Source organism: Sorex araneus, chromosome 5 (genome assembly GCF_027595985.1).
Source record: "Sorex araneus isolate mSorAra2 chromosome 5, mSorAra2.pri, whole genome shotgun sequence".
Lineage (NCBI taxonomy): Eukaryota > Metazoa > Chordata > Mammalia > Eulipotyphla > Soricidae > Sorex > Sorex araneus.
The window spans coordinates 72907617-72927603 of NC_073306.1; the positions used below are offsets into that span (position 1 = coordinate 72907617).

The 19987-nt window shown below is 40.4% G+C and overlaps 2 protein-coding genes across 3 annotated transcripts in view; one reads left to right on the top strand and one right to left on the bottom strand.

Moving 5' to 3' along the window:
- Nucleotides 1-143: 143 nt before the first annotated feature.
- Nucleotides 144-7610, bottom strand: GNG5 (G protein subunit gamma 5). The gene is made up of 3 exons (XM_055138551.1): nt 7389-7610; nt 3766-3907; nt 144-952 (listed from the first exon to the last, which is right to left on the bottom strand). The coding sequence occupies exons 1-2, from the start codon at nt 7467-7469 to the stop codon at nt 3782-3784; spliced, it is 207 nt and encodes a 68-aa protein (XP_054994526.1). The 5' UTR covers nt 7470-7610; the 3' UTR covers nt 144-952; nt 3766-3781.
- Nucleotides 7611-7634: 24 nt separating this feature from the next.
- SPATA1 (spermatogenesis associated 1) overlaps nt 7635-19987 on the top strand; it is a 44021-nt gene continuing 31668 nt past the window's right edge. Inside the window, exons 1-4 of one of the 2 annotated variants that reach the window (XM_055138550.1) lie at nt 7635-7760; nt 11653-11820; nt 13674-13780; nt 15239-15356. In XM_055138550.1, the coding sequence (XP_054994525.1) occupies nt 11767-11820; nt 13674-13780; nt 15239-15356 (279 nt within the window). In that variant the 5' untranslated portion in view covers nt 7635-7760; nt 11653-11766. Of the gene's footprint in view, nt 7838-11652; nt 11821-13673; nt 13781-15238; nt 15357-19987 lie in introns of both variants that reach the window. The other variant, XM_055138549.1, reaches the window with a different exon arrangement.

Here is a 19987-nt window from a genome sequence, read left to right on the forward strand (position 1 = left end):
TCATCATGAAATAGTTACAGACTGTTACAAACTCTTGTGCTTTTGTTTCATCATACAGTGGTCGAGTATACCCATCCCTCCACCAGTGCCTGTTCTCCACCACTGGTGTTCCTCCCACCACCACCACCCTGCCCTCCCCCACCCCTTGGCAGGCACACAAAATCAAGACTTTAAGAGACTATTTGGGCTAGAGATTTTAAGTGCTTGGTAAATTTTATGTAACCCACTGGTTTTATACAAAACAGATCTTGAGTAAGGCACTGTTTGTTGTTCCTTAAATATATAACAGAGGTCAGGCTTCAAAAATTCCCTTAAATCTTTCAGAAGCTGGGGCTACAGCAGTTAGGGCACTTGCTTTTACATGTGGCCCACCTGCCTTCCATCCCTATCACCCCATATAATCCCCAGAGCCTGCCAAAAGTGATCCTTGAGCACAGAAATGTAAAACTGATGAAACCAAGTTGGAAATTATTAAATTTGGTTCCTTATATTATTAATTAGTATCTCAATGCATCATACATCCACTTTCTACTACTGTCCTTGATAGAACTTTTTATCAGAAATAATAAAAGTGAACTCTGTAACTTGTGAAGAGATTATTAGCAACCTCTCCCTGACTTTAAAAAAAAAATTTGCAATTTACCTTTAATTTTCTAGCACCTTCTAAGTGTTTGACATGTTGTAAGAGGAACAAAAACTTAATTCCAAATTAACATGTATCTTATCAAAACAAATAATGGGTATTTAGTAACAATATGCAAAACAATTTAAGTATTTTATTGTATGCTGCTGTATATAAAATAATTACCCTTTTGAAATAGAAATTCATGAAAATTCAGAGGTAGATGTTAAAGCACAAAAGTTTAAGTTTATAGTATGGCACACGTTATGGATAAGCTTCTGTACAGGCTTTAATTCCGCTGAATATTCTGCTTCATGAAAACGGGGGAATCTGAAATAGTGGGGGGGAAAACTGCATTAAGGTAAAATTCAATGTAGGTTTTTCTAAACAGCATCTTTTGCTTTTAGGGCATTCATCTGAACGTCAATTTATAATTTCAATTAAACCAAGACTACTTGTCTGTTTTGTTTTTGAGTCACACACACCCAGTGGTGCTAGGGATGTTAATCGACTGAAACAAATCACGAAAGTTTGTAAGTCTATCTCACAGTGATTCATTAAAAAAAAAAAAAAGTCCTGTCTGCCCATATGCAAAGCATGAACTGAGCTCACTTACTCTCTGGCTCCTTATCTGTAGTAATAAAATGGTCATAGCTATATCATGACAGTGTTTGCTAAGGATAAGATAAAAAGTCAGATGAAGAGCCAGAGCTATAGAATAGCAAGTAAGATTCTTATCTTGCACATGGCCAACGTGGCCAGATTTCATCCCTAGCATCCTATAGTCTCCCAAAGGCTCTTTGAAGCAAGCCCTGAGCACCACCGTGTCCCCCACACCCCCGAAAAAAAGACTCAGATGGGAAATGTCTATGGGGTACAGTTTCAGTAACTTAATTTTCATACCCACCTTAAGTAGATGGGTATGAAAGTAGTAATCTAAAGGTAGGCATACTTTAGACTATCTTCTTTAGACTAACTTGCTAAGACCAGTGCCAAATATAACTGATTCATATAGTTTTTTTCAAATACTGCAACTGAGAAAAATAGAACATCCTTAGAAAAACAGTAACTGTATTAAGAGCAGTTTGGCATTATCTGCTGAGGTAGAATGTATAATCACATATCTATTTCTTTTGATCCCAATAACCTTATATACAGTGAGAATCATGTAGATCGCTATTTTTTACTGTAATAGTGTTACTGACCAGGAACTTAACAGCAGAATGATTAAACCTAGATATAGGTATCTCTGTATCCTGTAACACATTTGTTTGGTCGTGAGGTGGGGGAGTCCAACCAGCAATGAGGAGACTGCCTCTGGCTGTGCTTGGGGATCATGAGGTAATGGACTGAAGCCAGGCTCCTGCATACAAAGTATAGATGATTCCAACCCTACCAGTCATCTACCAGTCCCTAATGGATCTTTACTAAAGGGCCAAAGAGAACTCAAAGGGATGAAGGATACTACACTGCACTGTCCCCAGAAAAGGGTCCACCCCAGTACTGCCAAGAAAGAGCCAAGACTCCCAAATTAACGTATCAAATAACTGAATACAATGATTCACCCATATCACTTCCTCAAGGAAAATCTGATACTTGATGATAAAAGATGTCCCTCAAACAATGCCTTAATATTTTTAACCAATTTGCCATTCTTTCTATTTACTGGAAACATTGCAAAGACTTACACATACTTACCGAACACTCCCAAGCCTACAAAGCTTAATTAGGGCACAGCTATGTAACACGGTATTTTAGGAAGCAGTTTCCTGGACTTTGAGGAGTTAGAATGTTTGTAAAGGGTGTGTACCATTCAGTCTTTTTTTTTTTTTTTTGCTTTTTGGGTCACACCCAGCGATGCGCAGGGGTTATTCCTGGCTTTGCACTCAGGAATTACTCCTGGTGGTGCTTGGGGGACCATATGGGATGCCAGGGATCGAACCCAGGTCAGCCGCGTGCAAGGCAAATGCCCTACCTGCTGTGCTATCACGCCGGCCCCATCAGTCATCATTTTTTAAAAAATGCTGGTAAGCATTACATTCGGTTGCTAATAGTGACTACATGCCCTGGCTAAAGTACTACAGATCTTTTAAAATGTAGTACCCTTGGACTAAATCTAAAGAATTGTTTTGGTCACATTAATTGAACTTTGTTTTTGCACCCCAACACCTGGTCTAGAAAAGTTCAGATTAATATGTAATACACATACTTTTAAACCATCCTTTTAGTTCCTTAATCCAATTATGTTACCAAGAAATCATCTTATCTTTAATAAGAATAAAAACCAGTTATTCCCCATTCCAAATCAGTCTATTCAACTATTTGTTTTTCTTATGAATTCACATATCCCAAGAATTTGCTATTCTGCCCTGTAGCCAGATCATATTAGAGCAATATCAAAGAAATTAGTGGTAATTTAAGTCATTGCTACAGTGCTACTCCCTGATGTGGCATATGGTCCTGAGCACTATGCCAGGAGAAAGCCTTGGGTGCAGCCCCAAAACCAAAGAGGTCATTACTATAAACTGTAGCACTACAGCGCTGTTGTCCCATTGTTCATCAATTTGCTTGAGCAGGCACCAGTAACATCTCCATTGTGAGACTTGTTGTTACTGTTTTTGGCATATTGAATATGCCACGGGGAGCTTGCCAGGCTCTGCCGTGCGGATGGGATACTCTCGGTAGCTTGCCAGGCTCTCTGAGACAGGTGGAGAAATCGAACCCGGGTTGGTTGCGTGCAAGGCAAACGCTTTACCCTCTGTGCTATCACTCCAGTCCTACTATGAACACTGAAGAAAAATTAAAAATATTTTGCATGCCTACTTCTAGGTATGCAAAAAACAAACCAGTATTTATGGGCCCATAGCACACTATTAGAAGAAAACTATGTAAAGTAACAGGTCTTGTCACACCAGCATTGAATTTGCTAGTAACAATCTTTTTTTTATTGTAATATAGAAAAATGAGTCATTGTGGCTACAATCACAGGTTTCATCAATCCTTTCTTCACAAAAACCAAGACTGGGAATGAAATGCCAAACAAAAGTGACCAGGATGATTGAAACTGGTCTATCTATAAATGCTGCAAAAAGATTTGACTAGCTTATTTCTACTCTGTGGGATTTTGTTTTAAGGAAACTTACCTTCCAAAGATTTTATCTACAAAAAGGAACAAACTTTCTGGGGTCTGAAGGGATTCGTACTTGAAGACACTCCAGTCAGCAGGGGGTCATGCTGAGCATTCTGCAGACAGAACTGTTTCAAATCTGCAGCAGCCTGGGAAACCTGTAAGGGCAAGGGAGTGGTAAAAATGCCTTAATGACCATTTCATTACATGCCTGCAATAAATACTACTCTTAAAAGATTAAAGGTGAAGTTATATACTGAACTCAATTTAAAATGCTACTTGTAAATAGACAGTCCTCTATTTATCAGTGTTCCTTGGTAGACTTGTCAACATTTGAGGGGGGAGGCCTTTTCAAACTTTCCAATGATGCTAATCTTAAGTACTTTAAATATACTTATTAAAGACAAGTCTAACATTTAGTAGGTTAGGTGAATTAAATGCATTTTCAGCATACGATATTTTCAGTGTATGATGAGTTTATAAGTTGAGAAAGATCTGCAGTTTATAGTACGTTTTCCTTTACTTGCTTAGAAACAGCAAATGATACAGTTCTGTTTAACTGCAAAGCATAATATCTTGCTAGTTTACCGACAGGCTGTTCAGCCTTCCAGTGTCCTCTTGCTTTTCATTAAAAGCAGCACATAATTTAAAAACAACACTACAATTGTAGCAACTTTTCACTTTGTCATGCAAGCATTATTACTAAGCATTTTTCCCTTTAAGAAGCTTACGGGAGCAGCCCCTATTTAAAATAAATTAAAAATATGCATTCACCTGTTTACTTTTTCTTATAAGGTGACAGAGTATAAACTAACTATAAAGCAAACAAAGTTTCTTCAGTCCTGTTTAGTGGCACTGCTTACATATATGAAAACTACTAAATTACCTTTAAGGCAAATACCAATGCTTAAAGAGTCTTATAGGAGATGTTTAACAATTTGCTATCAGCCCTTCCATCACACGAAACTCAGGAAAAAGCTTTGTCCAGTTTTGTCCATTTGAACAGCTGATGGTATACTAATAAAATAGATCCAATGGTTCAATTAAAGAACATGAGCAATCAAAAGATGCTCCATGTGATAATATTATAAGAAAACTGAGATTTAGGAAGATGGAAAACGTAATCTTTCCAGTTTTAACTACCTAAGGAGAGTCAGATTAGGTGTCCAATCCACCTGCAGCTGAATATCTGGCCTTTGAAAGGAAGTTTAAGTTTAATATTCTCCTATGAAGTTTTCCTCAACCTTTTTACATGCCCGAAGATAGATGCCTGTCTGCATACTAGCACAAGGACGTGCAATTATAACCACAGCGTTAGTGCATTAGTTTTAACCTTCTACACCCACAGACCAGTACCAATCCATTTAGCTTCTCTAGTTAATGCCTGCAACACAAATATTAACCAGAGAAAAGGATTCATCATGCTGAGATGAATAAAAACTTTCTGAAATCTACCTGTATATTTGGCTTACAGTAAAAATCCACAGGTCCCATGTAAAGAAGCACTTTTAAAATCTTAGTATAAAGAAATGCTTTGACAAAAGGTGTGGCTAAGGTGAGAATGTGGGTGTTAATTATTTTTTCACAAAATTGCCTAACTTGCTGTTATTCACCTGAGTAGCACTCTGGTAAAGTAGCTTTAATTTTCTGCCTAGAGAGTAGGTTCCAACTTAATGTCCTCTTATCTCAAGGGTCACTTGTTGCCAAAAAAACTTGTAAGCACTGAGGATACTTAAGAACAGTCAGGTTCCTTATTCCTGGTATTACAGAGCTTGATGGTTCAGGGGAAACGAAAAATAATGTAGGTGCTACGCAGAAAAAAAGTGATGTGCCATGTGACCGTAGGGAAAGTGTTTCTGAGGTGACATTCAAACTGCCATCTCAATGGCAAGAGATGCAGCCAAGTAACCTTCACTAAGAAACCAATCTGTTAAGAGAATTCTGGGCAGGAGAAAGAGCTTAGACAAAGGCTCTGAACCCGGAACATGCTGCTAGCTTCCAGGCACTGTATGAACTGCCATCCAAGAAGCTGAAAGCCTATAATCCTGGCATTATTAGTGTCCTCTTTCACTCTCAAAAGTGCCCTTTTGGCAATGAAGCAAATGGCAACCCTACATTCAAGCACTCAAAAGTTTAAACAGTAAATATAGGAGTTTGGGCAGAAAACAAAAGTTACAAGTATGCATTTATCAGAACTGCAACAGATGCCCCAAAATAAAACATTTTGCAACCCTAATTCAAAAATATCTCACTGAAAGTCGCCAGACGAGATGACGAGATGTCCTTTCCCATTTGCACTGCCACCCTACTATCAAATTGAAAACTTTTTTTTCTCGCTTTGGGGTACCCACCCAGCGATGCTCTGGGGTTACTCCTAGTTCAGCACTCAGGTATTACTCCTGGTGGTGCTTAGGAGACCAAATGCGATGTGGGGGTTTGAAACTGGGTGGGTTGCATGCAAGGCAAACGCCCTGCCCGCTGTACTCCCTCCAGCCCCCAACTGAAAACTTAAAACCCAATCACTACTGGTGGCCTTCATGATCCCAGCCCTGACCCTCCTAAGAAGTGGGTGCACAAGGCAGGAGTCTGGAGGGGGGCCAGAAGGGAGTTGTCTAGTGTGCTCAGGGTACAAGCCACTGAGAGCTTCAGCTCATTTTCTTTGGAGACAAGAGTTAGGCACTGCAGCTTACACTTATCTTTCAGCTTCTTTGGAGGACCCCCGCTCCTTCCCCTTTTTCTGTCCGGAGCCACTTCACTGCATCACGAAACGCACGCTGTGACAGGGGCGGGTGTTAGGAGCCTCACGATTTCAAAGTCTGCATTAGACTGAGCCAAGGATGGACGACAGAGTGCCACAAGTGAAACTCTGGAATCTGGGGACACCGCACGGGAGGGGCCCCTCCCACGGAGACAGGGGCTTCCCAAGGGGCCACCAGCCAGTCTCTTGCAACTAAGGGCACCGGGCGGCTCCGTTTCCTCCTCCGGGGCGGGTCCCCGGCCCCCGCCCCGTCGTGGAGGCACTTGGAGCAGCGCTGGGACGTCAGCTTGGCTGTTTTCACGCCCACACTGCCGGGCCCCGCGTTAACAGAGCGGGGGGGGGGGGGGGGGGGGCGCCGTGCCTCCTCGGGCTGGCGGGCCCAAGGTCAGCAGAGCGCGCGCCCGTCCGCGCCAAGCCGCTCCCAAGTGCAGGCTTGTGCAAGGCACCCGGGTCACCCCGGACACAGAACGACTTTGTGAAGCCCGGCTGAAGTCAAGCGACGTCAGGGGGGCGGAGGGGGTGGGCCCGGGGAAACAGGCTAGAGAAGGGGACGGGGGGTAGGAATGTCCGCCCCGAAGTGGAAACAGAAACCAAAAAAGGTTCCTCCGCGGCGAGAGTCGCAGGCGGGAAGGGCGCGGCGGGCCGAGGAGGGGCGGCGGCGGCCGCGGGAGGCGGAGCAGGACGAGCCGCGGCCGAGCCCCGGGCCTGCCCGCCCGGCGAAGCCTTCGGCGGGGCGGAAGAGGCGCGCGCAGCGGGGCCCCACGGCGCCGCGCGGCTCCCTCCCCGGGCGGCCCGGGCCGACGCACGCGCTCTGGGCTCCTCGGGGCCCGCTCGTGCCCGACGCCAACGACTCCGGGCCCCACCCGCCCGCTCCCGCTCACCTTCACGCGGTTGAGCCCGGCCTCCAGCCGGAGCTGCTGCACCACTTTCTTCATAGCGGCGACACTGGAGGAACCAGACATGGCGCACGCGAGAGCCGGGCCGGAACGTCGTTCCGGACGGGTCGGGTCTGGCCGTCTGCAGTTCCACGGCGGGGCGGGGGGGGCGGGGCTCAGAACTTTGTCTCGAAGTTTCCGGTTCTTGGCCGGGCGGCGCCGCGCGCTGCGCGCATGCGTCACCCGTAGCCACGCGCCGTGGCGGTTCCCGGCGCGCCCTGGCGGGACCCCGAGCCGGAAGGCGGCGGCGAGCGGAGCGCGCGTAGGGGCGCGCTCTGACGCCCCTCCCCCTCCCCCCACATCCCTCTCTGAGGAGAGGTGAGAAAGGGACCCGCGAGGACTGCTCGGAAGCGGACGAACGGGGGCAGTCAGGCCCTGGAGGGAGTTTGTCAAAGGTGTGGTGGGCGGAGAAATCCCCCCAACCCCGCCCAGTGTTTTCCCGACGGAGTTGGAGTTGGGGGATGGAGAGGAGCGTGGGTGGAGGGGTCAACCGCTCCCTGTTCCGCTGGCTGTGAGCCACTGTGTGTGTGAGTGTGTGTGTGTGTGTGTGTGTGTGTGTGTGTGTGTGTGTGTGAGAACCAGCTCTGAGCCACTGTGTGTGTGTGTGTGTGTGTGTGTGTGTGTGTGTGAACCGCTCCGGGGTTCCACTGACTGAGCCACTCTGTGTGTGTGTGTGTGTGTGTGTACCAGCTGTGAGCCACTGTGTGTGTGTGTGTGTGTGTGTGTGAACCGCTCCGGGTTCCACTGACTGAGCCACTCTGTGTGTGTGTGTGTGTGTGTGTGTGTGTGTGTGTATGTACATTTATAAAATCACAGCACAGTTGCAAAGTTGGTTCCGGTGGCTCTGAGCCACTGTGTGTGTGTACATACATACATAGAATCACATAACACAGTTGCAAAGTTGGTTCCAGTGGCTCTGAGCCACTGTGTGTGTGTGTGTGTGTACATATATACATATATAGAATCACAGGTAGCACAGTTGCAAAATTGTTCATGATTAGGTTTTCGGGCATATAATGTTTCAACACAACCCTTCCCCTTCACCCGTGTCATTTCTCTAAATTTCGAGTCAATATTAAGAACAGAAGGCAGAGAGGGGATATATCTACCAATAGTTAGAACCACAGTAGACTATGATCATCCATTTCTGTCCCCTTTCTTCCTGAGGCCAGATGTGAACTTGGGATCCTTTTCGGCAGTTTTCTTTTATGTAGTCAATACCAATAGATGGGATTGAATATGCAAGATAAAAAGCCGATCTTTCAATCCTGGTAAGGAAGCTAAAGCAAAATTGTACAGTAAATGAGAGACGAGACTAGAGCACTATGGTAATCTTTATCTTTGGCTTTAGAGCTGCCAGTCTTCTTTGAAATTTTGTGTTTTATTGGTAATAAGTGAAGATTTTGGAAGTTCTAAAGATTGTATGTTACAAGATAGACGCTATGTGACATGTGATTTGGTTATGATTAACTACACATTTTAAGAATTTCTGGAGAAGCTAATCAATATCTTGGGTTTTGAGAGCAAATTACTACAAATAATGAGATTATTGTAAAGAAAACAGTGGTAAGAGGAATTATTGGACTGATAAGCCAAGGTGAGAAAAGGAATTCAACCCTAAAACTCTCCCGTTCTTTAGTCCTGATTCTATTCAGGCTGTGCTTGGGGGACCATACGAAGTGCCAGGGACTGAGGACTCAGCTGCATGCAAGGCAAGCACCCTATCTGCTATACTATCTCTCTGTACTGATTCCCTCCTTATTTTGTTAACAAATTATCACAACTTTGTCATATTTGCTTACCTTATGACTTTCGTACTGCTTCCTGATTTCTACATTCTTTTATATTTCAATATTTACTATGTGTTTTTGAGGCTTTAGTTCTCACAATTTCAATTCCTAATTCTGATTCATGCCAGACCATGTATTTGTCTCTGGGCCCCATGAGAGTAGGTCATCTTAGTACTGATTCAGTGAGCGATCATAAAGGCAGGTATAATTCAAATGGCTTTTGGGGTTGGGAGAGCTAGTACAGTGGGTAAGGTACTTGCCTTGTACCTGACCCAGGTTGGATCCCTGGCACCCCATATGGTTCCCTGAGCCTGCCATGAATGATCCCTGAGTGCAGCGTCAGAAGTAAGACCCTAACATGACAGGCTCTGACCCCGTAATTTCTTCTGAGAGGCTAGAAAGATGGTACTTGTGGGTAAGGCACTTGGCTCACCTGTGGCTAACCCGGGTTCATTGGACCCTCAGCACAGTCAGAAGTGATCCCTGAGTACAGAGTCAGAAGTAAGCCCTGAGCACATCCAGTTATGCACAACCACCAAGCCCCAGAAAAGAAATTTGTTCTGAATTTATAAGTTTGTTCTTATACATCTACAGAAATAAAAAAATTCAGCCTCCCAATTTGCATACCTGTTAAGAATGCCCATGTAATTATTGTAAATTTTTATGTGATAGAGAATTTACCATAAATGCATCATTAGATGTATACTATATGTGGCTGGTTGTGCTTTGATAAAAGACTAAATTAGTACTGTGGCAGAAAGAACCTTTGAATGGATAGAAATGAAATAGGTCAAGTGTTCTTAATGTAACTATATCACTGTCATCCCTTTGCTCATTGATTTGCTCAAGGGGGCACCAGTAATGTCTCCATTATGACACTTGTTACTGTTTATGGCATATCGAATATGCCATGAGTAGCTTGCCAGGCTCTGCCATGCGGGCAAGATACTCTCGGTAGCTTGCCGGGATCTCCAAGAGGGATGGAGGAATCGAACCTGGGTCGGCCATGTGCAAGGTGAACGCCCTACCCGCTGTGCTATCGCTCCATCCCAGAGTGTTAAAATGACAAATTTCAGGGCTGGAGCGATAGCACAGCGGGTAGGGCATTTGCCTTGCACACGGTCGACCCGGGTTCAATTCCCAGCATCCCATATGGTTCCCTGAGCACGACCAGGGGTAATTCCTAAGTGCAGAGCCAGGAGTGACCCCTGAGCATCACTGGGTGTGACCCAAAAAGCAAAAATAAAATAACATTAAATTAAAATCAAATGACAAATTTCATTTTAAGTTTTAATCATTTTAATAATTATACCATTATATAAAAGTGTTTTAGAAAAATGTGGTCTCCAGAGTATGATCTTTTAATTTTCACAATATTAAAAACAGTTAGTGGTCTGGTAGGATTTTATACAGATATAATCAGTACCAGATCACAGACATATTCAGGTTATTTGGGATGTGAATGGGATTTGGTTGGTTTTGGGTTTTGGATCACATGTTAGTTCAGGTCAGGAAAGATGGGGAATGGATCACGTGGTGTTATGATTGAACGCAGAGCTCCTGTGTGCAAAGCCTGTGCTCCAGACTTTTGAGCTACCTTCCCAGCCCTGAATTTTAATTTTTGTTGGATTTAAATTACCATTTCAGTTTAAATCAGGATAGAACAGTGCTTGAAATCTTGAAAAATTTTCTGCTCTGGTGGTGTTGAGATATTAAGGATTATTTCATTTTGATAAAGTTCTTAGGGTAATTCATATTCACATTATTCTTTGATTTATTGTATATTTTTAATTTGTTGTCTATTCTTATAAATTATTTCAAATCCTATCATCACTACCAAAATATTGCCTGATATAGATTGGTATTTTTATGTAGAGCTATTGTTGACAGTTTTTACTACTGAGTTAATCCAATCCCAGGAGAATTACTAATGATAAAACTGTTCATGGCCTGGACCGATAGCAGAGCAGGCAGGGCATTTGCCATCCATGTGGCTGACCTGGGTTCGATTCCCAGCATCCCATATGGTCCCCCGAGCACCACCAGGAGTAATTCCTGAGTGTATAAGCCAGGATACAGCGAGTCACACCTGTGCATCGCCGGATGTGACCCAAAAAGAAAAAAATGCTTATTGGACTATATGTTGAATGTCACATAAATTTGTCCTTAACTTTTTGACTAAGAGAAAATGGATTATTTAGAATAATAAAATATGCTTAATCATAGTCCATTATAATGAATTTACTACTTAATTTTATAGTATGCATGTTCATGTCAATGTAATTATTATTGAAACAAACTATTTACTGGTAGTATATCTTTTTAAATTAGAATAATATTATATACATTCCTAAGATTTCATTCAAAATTGTAAGTCTTTATGGTTTTCTTTTCACTTTTTGAACAATTTTGGAGACAAGAAATGAATGGAATACTATTTTCAAGGAGCCAAACATCTGTTATAACTTTTATTAACTGCTACTGAAATTAAAAGAAAGATATGAATATACACTATTTCAACTGACAGTTATACTATGGAGACATTAGTGAATATGTCCATTGATCCTGGTCAGTCATCCTCATCAGAGGTAAGAAAATCTTTTTGTACTAAAATATAAAAACGCTTATTCTTTTTGAAAAGGTTCAGTAAAGCGTAGTGTTGATTGTCATACAGTATAACCAGGGATTTATCTTTTTTTAATTAGCTTATGAAAACTTCACTATCAGCTCTATGCACATGTCTTAAATTGTTGACTAGTACTTTTTCACTGAAAAGTATAAAAATAAGGCATCAACCGGAGATGTGTACTTAACTTAATTTTAGTCTATTTTATTTTATTTTTAAAATTAATTTATTTTATTGAATCACCATGTGGAAAGTTGCAAAGTTCTCAGGCTTATGTCTCAGTTATACAATGCCAGAACACCCATCCCTTCACCAGTGCCCATATTCCATCACCAAAAACCCCAGTATACCTACCACCCCCCCCCCACCCCACACACCCACCTCCATAGCTGATAAATTTCACTTCATTTTCTCTTTACCTTGATTACGTTCTATATTTCAACACAAAACTCACTATTGTTGTTGGAGTTTCACCCCCAAAAAAAACAGCCCTACTGACAAGGAAGCATTTGATAATTAGTTTTCCATTGCTGAGAATGAGGAGATATGAAGTTTGGGTTTAGGATTTCTGTATTTTAGTAATTTAGTAGTTAAGTCCAGGGAGATTTATGTTAGAAATTGCATCATTTCCCCTTCCCGGGGCAGCATGGGGCAATGTCTTAGTTCACAGTCTAGAAACATGACTGCAAGCAGTTGCTGGGAACCAAAAGTAGTCTAGCTGGCCTCCGGATCATGGTCGATCAGCAGCAGAGCGGCCGAACAAATGTGTGGCCACCCAGGTCGAATCTCGGTGGAGCAATTTTAGTCTATTTTAAAAGAATTTGAGTCAGACATTCAGTTTAAGAATCATCCTATAAAATCATTAATTACTAAGTCATATTTGCTAAAATTTTTTTTAATTTTTTTTAAATTCTTTTATTAATTCACCATGTGGAAAGTTACAAAGCTTTCAGGTTAAAGTCTCAGTTATACAATGCTCAAACACCCATCCCTTCACCAGTGCACATATTCTACCACCAAGAATCACGATATACCTCCCCCCTTCCCCCCACCTCCCCAGCACCCCCAAAAATTTTTAAAGTTCTTTCAAATGTTTAAAATGTTTATGTCAAATATATACATTAATAATTATTGTAATGCTTTGATTTTTAAAATTTAGTTAAAATTTATTAAACTAAAATATAATAATATTTGCTTTATGCTTTGTTGTTAAATATTCTTATAAATACATGATTCTTGTTGAGATTATAAAAATATTAATTGGAAAAAGATTGAATATACAAATACAGACAATCTTAGAGACATGTGCTAGGTAAAAACCACCATTCTTTTTCTCATCACTTGTCAAGATTAAGTACTTTCTGGAGTTTTGAGAAACAAATACTCCTCAAGATACAGTGCTTATTCCTTTTTCAGGTGCTGAGATATATCAATCATTACACTATGACAGAGGAAAAAATATATAAGTATAAAGACTCACAAGATTACTTGAATGGAATTAGCAGGATATTAATTAATGTAAGGGAAAGAATGATTGTAAGAAAACTGATGTTGGTGTTATAAAATTAAGACCACGAAAAGAATCCTGTATTTCAAAGATGTTAGAGTAATCTAGAATATATGCATAACATTATTTCCAGGGAAAAGTGCCAAGTGGCTAATTTAAGAATAGATGTTTGCTTCTTCTATTTTTTGTTTACCAAAAGGATGCATATATTCATGTTTATTTCAGCTATGATTGTTAAAATTCTAGATAACATCAATCTTTTTCTACTTGAAAAATATTTTAATAAATATTCTTCTTATTTTATTCAGTTGGTGGAACTTCATATTTTTTATGTCCCTGAAGGATCATGGAACTATAAGTTAAATACTGTTTCAATGAATGTTATTAACAAATTCATTTCAGCTGGATTTATAAGGCAAGTATTTTATAGTTATATGAAAATGTTCCTAACAAAGAAAAGAGTAATTTTTCTTACAAATAAAATGTTTTCTGGAAATATAAATTATAATACTAAATAGTACTATTTAATAAATTAGACAGTGCTACAGAAACAGATTTCACTTAGTAAAAATACTGCCACCAAGAAAATAACCTGTGTATTGTTATGCCAATACACAAAGGAAATTAAGAAATTTCTGAATTAGGTATCTATTGAAAACTGAGTTACTGAGTAGTATCTATTGAAAACTGAGTAATGAATAACACCAGCATTTCCACAATGACTTCTTTCTAACCTGTGTAAAAATTAAGACACGGTACAGGTACATGTGTAAATGTTATGTATGTGCACACACATTTACATTTGTATATACACGTACATATATGTATACACACATGTGTCTGCATTCACTGAATTACATAACACTCTGTGACCTGATGGTATTTCTCTTGAACATACTTTAAACACCTCATATTTCCCATTAGTTTTCTTAAAGAACACTAGACTTCTTTCTGTTCTGGAACACAACAAACTTGCCTTTAGGACTCTTGTACTTTCTTTTTGCTAGACTGCTTTATTCTGCTCATTTAGATCTCATTACTCAGCTATTACTTTTTTGTTCAGATCATTTCTGATCACTGTATTTTAAAATACAGCTATTGTAACTTATTTCCTTCCCTGCTCTATATTTTCTAAAATACTTAGAAGTATATCATTAATTATATATATTTCCTATTTTGTTTGTTCTTTTTTCTCCCCACCACTTCCTTGTAAGGTCAGTAAGAGCAGACGTTTATCTCAGTTTTGTTAACTGCTGTGTTCCCATCTCTTAGAATTCGCCTGATAATTTGAATCAGATACTTAAACAATTTGTTGATTATTTAAATTATAATGTCTTCGACAAGATCCTCATAAAACAGAACTCAGAAGAATCCCAAAAGTGACAACTTTAAATTTTAGACATTAAAGAATGAAATATTCCTTATGAACAAAGATGTGGAATCTGATGTTTAATCAGCAAAGAAATTTAAGCATTGTCTATCAACTTCTAAAATAAATATCTATGGCGAAATCATTCTTTTAACATGTGTATAAAATTAGTTATAAAACTTCTTAGCAAAGCATTCTTTTTACAGTAATGTTTGGGGTTAGATGAAAAAGTGGAGAAGCATTTTCCAGTTTAGTACAAAAAGGACTTTCATGGCTAGAGAGTTCAAAAGGCCAAGTGCATTCTCTGCATGCAGTGAGCTCTGGTTTGAGCCCTAATATTGTAGGGTTCATGAGCTCTGCCTGAAGTGACCCCTGAGCACTGTAATTGGCTAAAGTTACTCAATCTTGTAACTTTATTGTTACAAGAATATTGTAACAATTTATACAAGAATAAAACGAAATTGATTTTGTTTTACCTTACAACATAATGTCATGATATTTCAGAATATCTCCTGACCTTACTCTACAAGCCCTGAGGGAAAGACTTGTTGAGTTTCTTGGTGAAGATGCTATTGCAGAAAAATTTTTATTTCTGAAATGCATTGGAAATAATCTGGCTGTGGTAAGTTTCTTATTTTTCCCTTTTGATTAAACAAAAGCATACCTTAATAAATTGTGTTTTTCTAAATACTTATTTACTCAGATTCAATCATAGTGAAAATATTACTCAATAAATAGATCTAGAAGAGTATATAGATCGTATTTGGCATATTTTGGGGTGGGTATTTTTTTTGGGGGGGTGACACCTGGCGATGCACAAGGGTTACTCCTGGCGCTGTACTCAGGAATTACTCCTGGTGGTGCTCAGGGGACCATATGGGATGCTGGGAGTAGAACCCAGGTTGGCCACATACAAGGCAAATGTCCTACCCACTGTTCTACTGCTCCAACCTGGGGTGGGGTGTTTTACATGTACATTTCCTTAGGAAAAAAATACAGAAATTTTAAGTATGTATATCACTGAATCACTGTCATCCCATTGCTCATTGATTTGCTCGAGCAGGCACCAGTAATATCTCCATTGTGAGACTTGTTACTGTTTTTTGCATATTGGATACACCACGGGTAGCTTGCCAGGCTCTGCCATGCGGGTGGGATACTCTCAGTAGCTTGCTAGGCTCTCCCAGAGGGGTGGAGGAGTTGAACCCGGGTCGGCCAAGTGCAAGGCAAACAAACGCCCTACCTGCTATGCTATAGCTCCAGGCCAAGTATGTATATATTTATTTTGTGTAATTTCATGTATGTATGTAATTTAATTTAAGGGATGATCTTTTAATGTTTTTTAATATGTATTTGTGTTATGGGGGAAATAGATTTCTTTGAATCAGGTGCAACAAGTCATTTTTGGTGTGAAATTATTTGATGCTTGTCCTGTCCCTCGGGACTAGTGAACGTGGGTAACCGGGAGAGGGTGCTCGAGTGGTAAAAGAGAGAGAGAGAAGAATGGGAGCAAGACGAGTCTTTGATCAAGCAAGCAAGCAAAGGCTCTTTATTTCTCTCAAGCTACTTTTTTATAATTGATTCCATGAGGAAGTAGGCAAAATGGGGAAGTAACAATACATGCACATTTTCAGTGATACAGGGTACATGACCCTAACAAGGGGTGCATGACAGTTATCTCGGGTGTTGCTCAGAAACATTACACAATGTGTTCTAACATTTTTCCGAGAAGAGGTTAATTTCTTATTTATTTATTTATTTATTTATTTATTTATTTATTTATAATTTATTTTATTGAATCACCATGTGGAAAGTTACAAAGTTCTCAGGCTTATGTCTCAGTTATACAATGCTCAAACACCCGTCCTTTCACCAGTGCCCATATTCCACCACCAAAAAAAAAAGAAAAAAAAACCCAGTATACATCCCACGCCCCACCTCCCAACCACCCCCCCTGCATAACTGAAAAATTTCACTTCCTTTTCTCTTTACCTTGATTACATTCCATATTTCAACACAATTCTCACTATTGTTGTTGGAGTTTCAACACAGAACTCACTATTCTTGTTGAATTTATCCCCCAAGAATACGGCCCTATTGACAGGGAAATATTTGATAATTAGTTTTCCACTGATGAGAATAAAGAGATATGAAGTTGTGCGGCCGCAGTAGCAGCCGTGCGGTTTTAAGATTTCTGTATTTTAGTAATTAAGTCCGGGGAGATTTAAGTTGGAAATTGAATCTTTTCCCTTCCTGGGGCAGCATGGAGCAAAAGCTTAGTTCACAGTCTGGAGACATGGCTGCAAGCACTCGCTGGAACCTCAAGTCATATAGCTGGCTCTGGATCCTGCTTGTTCAGCAGCAAAGCGGCTGTGCAAAGGCATGGCCACCTGGGTCGAATCTTGGCGGAGCTCGAGCCGGCACCGGCCCCAGCCCGAGACTGCCCAGGCATCTCGCTGTTTCAAGTTCAAAGCACTTTTTTTTTTCCCACGCCACCAAGTTCATACCTGCTTAAAAGTCCCATAAAATGGCGGACACCACACCTCTTCCTCCCGGAGGGAAGAAAAAACAAGGAAGAAGAATATTTCCTCCATTAGCCGGCGTGGGGCAAAAGCTTAGTTCACAGTCTGGAGACATGGCTGCAAGCACTCGCTGGAACCCCAAGTCATATAGCTGGCTCTGGATCCTGCTCGTTCAGCAGCAAAGCGGCCGTGCAAAGGCATGGCCACCCGGGTCGAATCTCGGCGGAACTCGAGCAGGCACCGGCACCGGCCCTGGGCCCGAGACTACCCAGGCGTCCCACTGTTTCAAGTTCAAAGCACATAATTTTTTTCCCGCGCCACCAACTTCATACCTGCTAAAAAGTCCCATAAAATAGCGGACACCACACCGAAGAGGTTAATTTCTTAATGTAAGGACATTTTTCAAAAAAAGAGTTAGGTCCTTAATTGCAGGTCAGGCTATACTGACATTTTGGCTCCCGGCAGATGCTGGCATCTCTTTGGTATTTATTGAACCCTTCAATTTGTAGTTTCTATAACCTACTAGAAGGCTTTTTTAAGTAGGGAGATTTTTTTTTTCTTTTTTAGCTTTTTGGGTCACACCCGGTTATGTTCAGGGGTTACTCCTGGCTCTGCACTCAGGAATTATTCCTGGCAGTGCTCAGGGGACCATATGGGATGCTAGGAATCGAACCCGGGTTGGCTGCATGCAAGGCAAACACCCTGCCCGCTGTGCTATCGCACCAGCTCCCTACGTAGGGAGATTTCTTAGCTGGAATTCTTAATTTAACAAGTCTTCAGATCTTAAGAGTTTAGGGGCAGAGAGATAGGAGATGGTATTTTTTTTTTAGTTATATTTGTTCTCTTCTTCCCACCCCTTTGTTGTCGGTGGTGGTAATGCAATGAGCAGTGGATTACACATGTCTGGCAGTGGTGTTTTATATCTTTTTAAAGTTGTTCACTGCAGGTCACAGATAAGGTCCCACTGCTTACACACTTGGCGAGGTGCTCACCAAGATTTACACTCATTCAGTTGTAGTATGTGCACATGTGTTCTCTAAGACTTGTACTCTTACGTGAAACATGTAAATTATGGTTTTGTACTTGCTGGGGATTACTGCAGTGCTCATCAGTGATTTGAACTCATGACTATACATTTAAAAGCATGCACTGTAACCAGAGCACTAGTTCTCTGGGCCCAAGGTTTCTATTGTTGCATTTTAACGGAAAGTTTATTTCTTTAATTAAAATTTTTTATTTTGAGGGGGCCTGAGTAATAGTAAAATGGGTAGGGCATTTGCCTTGCATGTGGCTGATCCAGGTTCAATCCCCAGCATCCCATATGGTCCCCACCCCGAACACTGTCAGAAGTAATTTCTGAGAGCAGTGCCAGGAATAACTCATGATCATCATCGGGTGTCACCCAAAAAGAAAAAAAAAAATTTTTTTAATTTTGAGGGAGAATTTGAGCCATAGCCAAAAGTAGTCAGGGCTTACTCCTGCCTGGCTCTGTGCTCAGGGATCACTCCTGGTAGTGCTCAGGGAACTATATGCTGTGTCGGGAATCAAACTTGGCCCAGCTATATTCAAAGCAAACATCTTAATCCCAATACTATATCACCAGCCACTAGAGTTTCCATTTTTAAATTCTTTAACAGGTAGTACTTTCTCCTCCACTTTAGTTAAGATACTGTGTCATTATTTTTTTCTAATTAATGTTGTGCTAATAATTAGTATATTGTTATAAATGTACTAATTATCTACTAATTATTTGTTTAAGATCTGCCATTAGACTGTAGCCTCCATGTGCAAGAACTTTATGTTATAACTAGCGTCTGACTAGGTGCTTAGCATCATGTAAATACTTACTGAAAAGTTAAATAATGATAGTGGAAAACAAAGCAGTTCACCCCAAGGTGATATTTACTGTAACTGCAATAGTACTATTTTGGAGTGGAATGTTTATTTTTTTTTTCTAAATGCCATTTATTTTATACTAAGTACAACCCCGGTACTAAATAATGCTGTTTAGTACTGAGAGTGTTTTGTGAGATTTTTTTGGTAACAACTAGCAAATTTGAACTTTTTTCATTGAACTCTAGTATGGCACAATACAAATATTTATTTGCTGGTCTTCAACTTAGTTATTTGTAATTGGGGGGAAAAATTAAACATATCAGCATTTTGTTCTTTTGTATTATATGTAAAATTATTAAATATCAATCTCAGACAATTATAAGATTGGATACTTGAGTCAGATTACCTGATTTTAAATCACTGTCACTGTCATCGCGTTGCTCATTGATTTGCTCGACAGGGCACCAGTAACATCTCCATTGTGAGACTTGTTTTACTGGTTTTGGCATATCAAATATACCACAGGTAGCTTGCCAGGCTCTGCCATGCGGGCGGGATACTCTCGGTAGCTTGCCAGGCTACCACTTTGGAAACCTCTAGTTTTAAAATCTTAGACCCATCATTTAACTTCTAGTTACCTCAGTCTTACTATTTTGAACTAATATTTTTGTGCTTATCACATGAAATTGTGAGGATTAATATAGTCTATATATTTTAGAACAGTGTCTTTACATAGTCCATGCCAGCAAAAACAGTAATTATTATTAAAGTATATGGTAGCATTATTTTTAGTACAATGAATGGAAATAGAATTCATTTTATGTTTTTTAGAATCTAGACTTAGTATCAGCTTTTAGAATTAATTATCACATCAAATTACATATACATTCTTCAG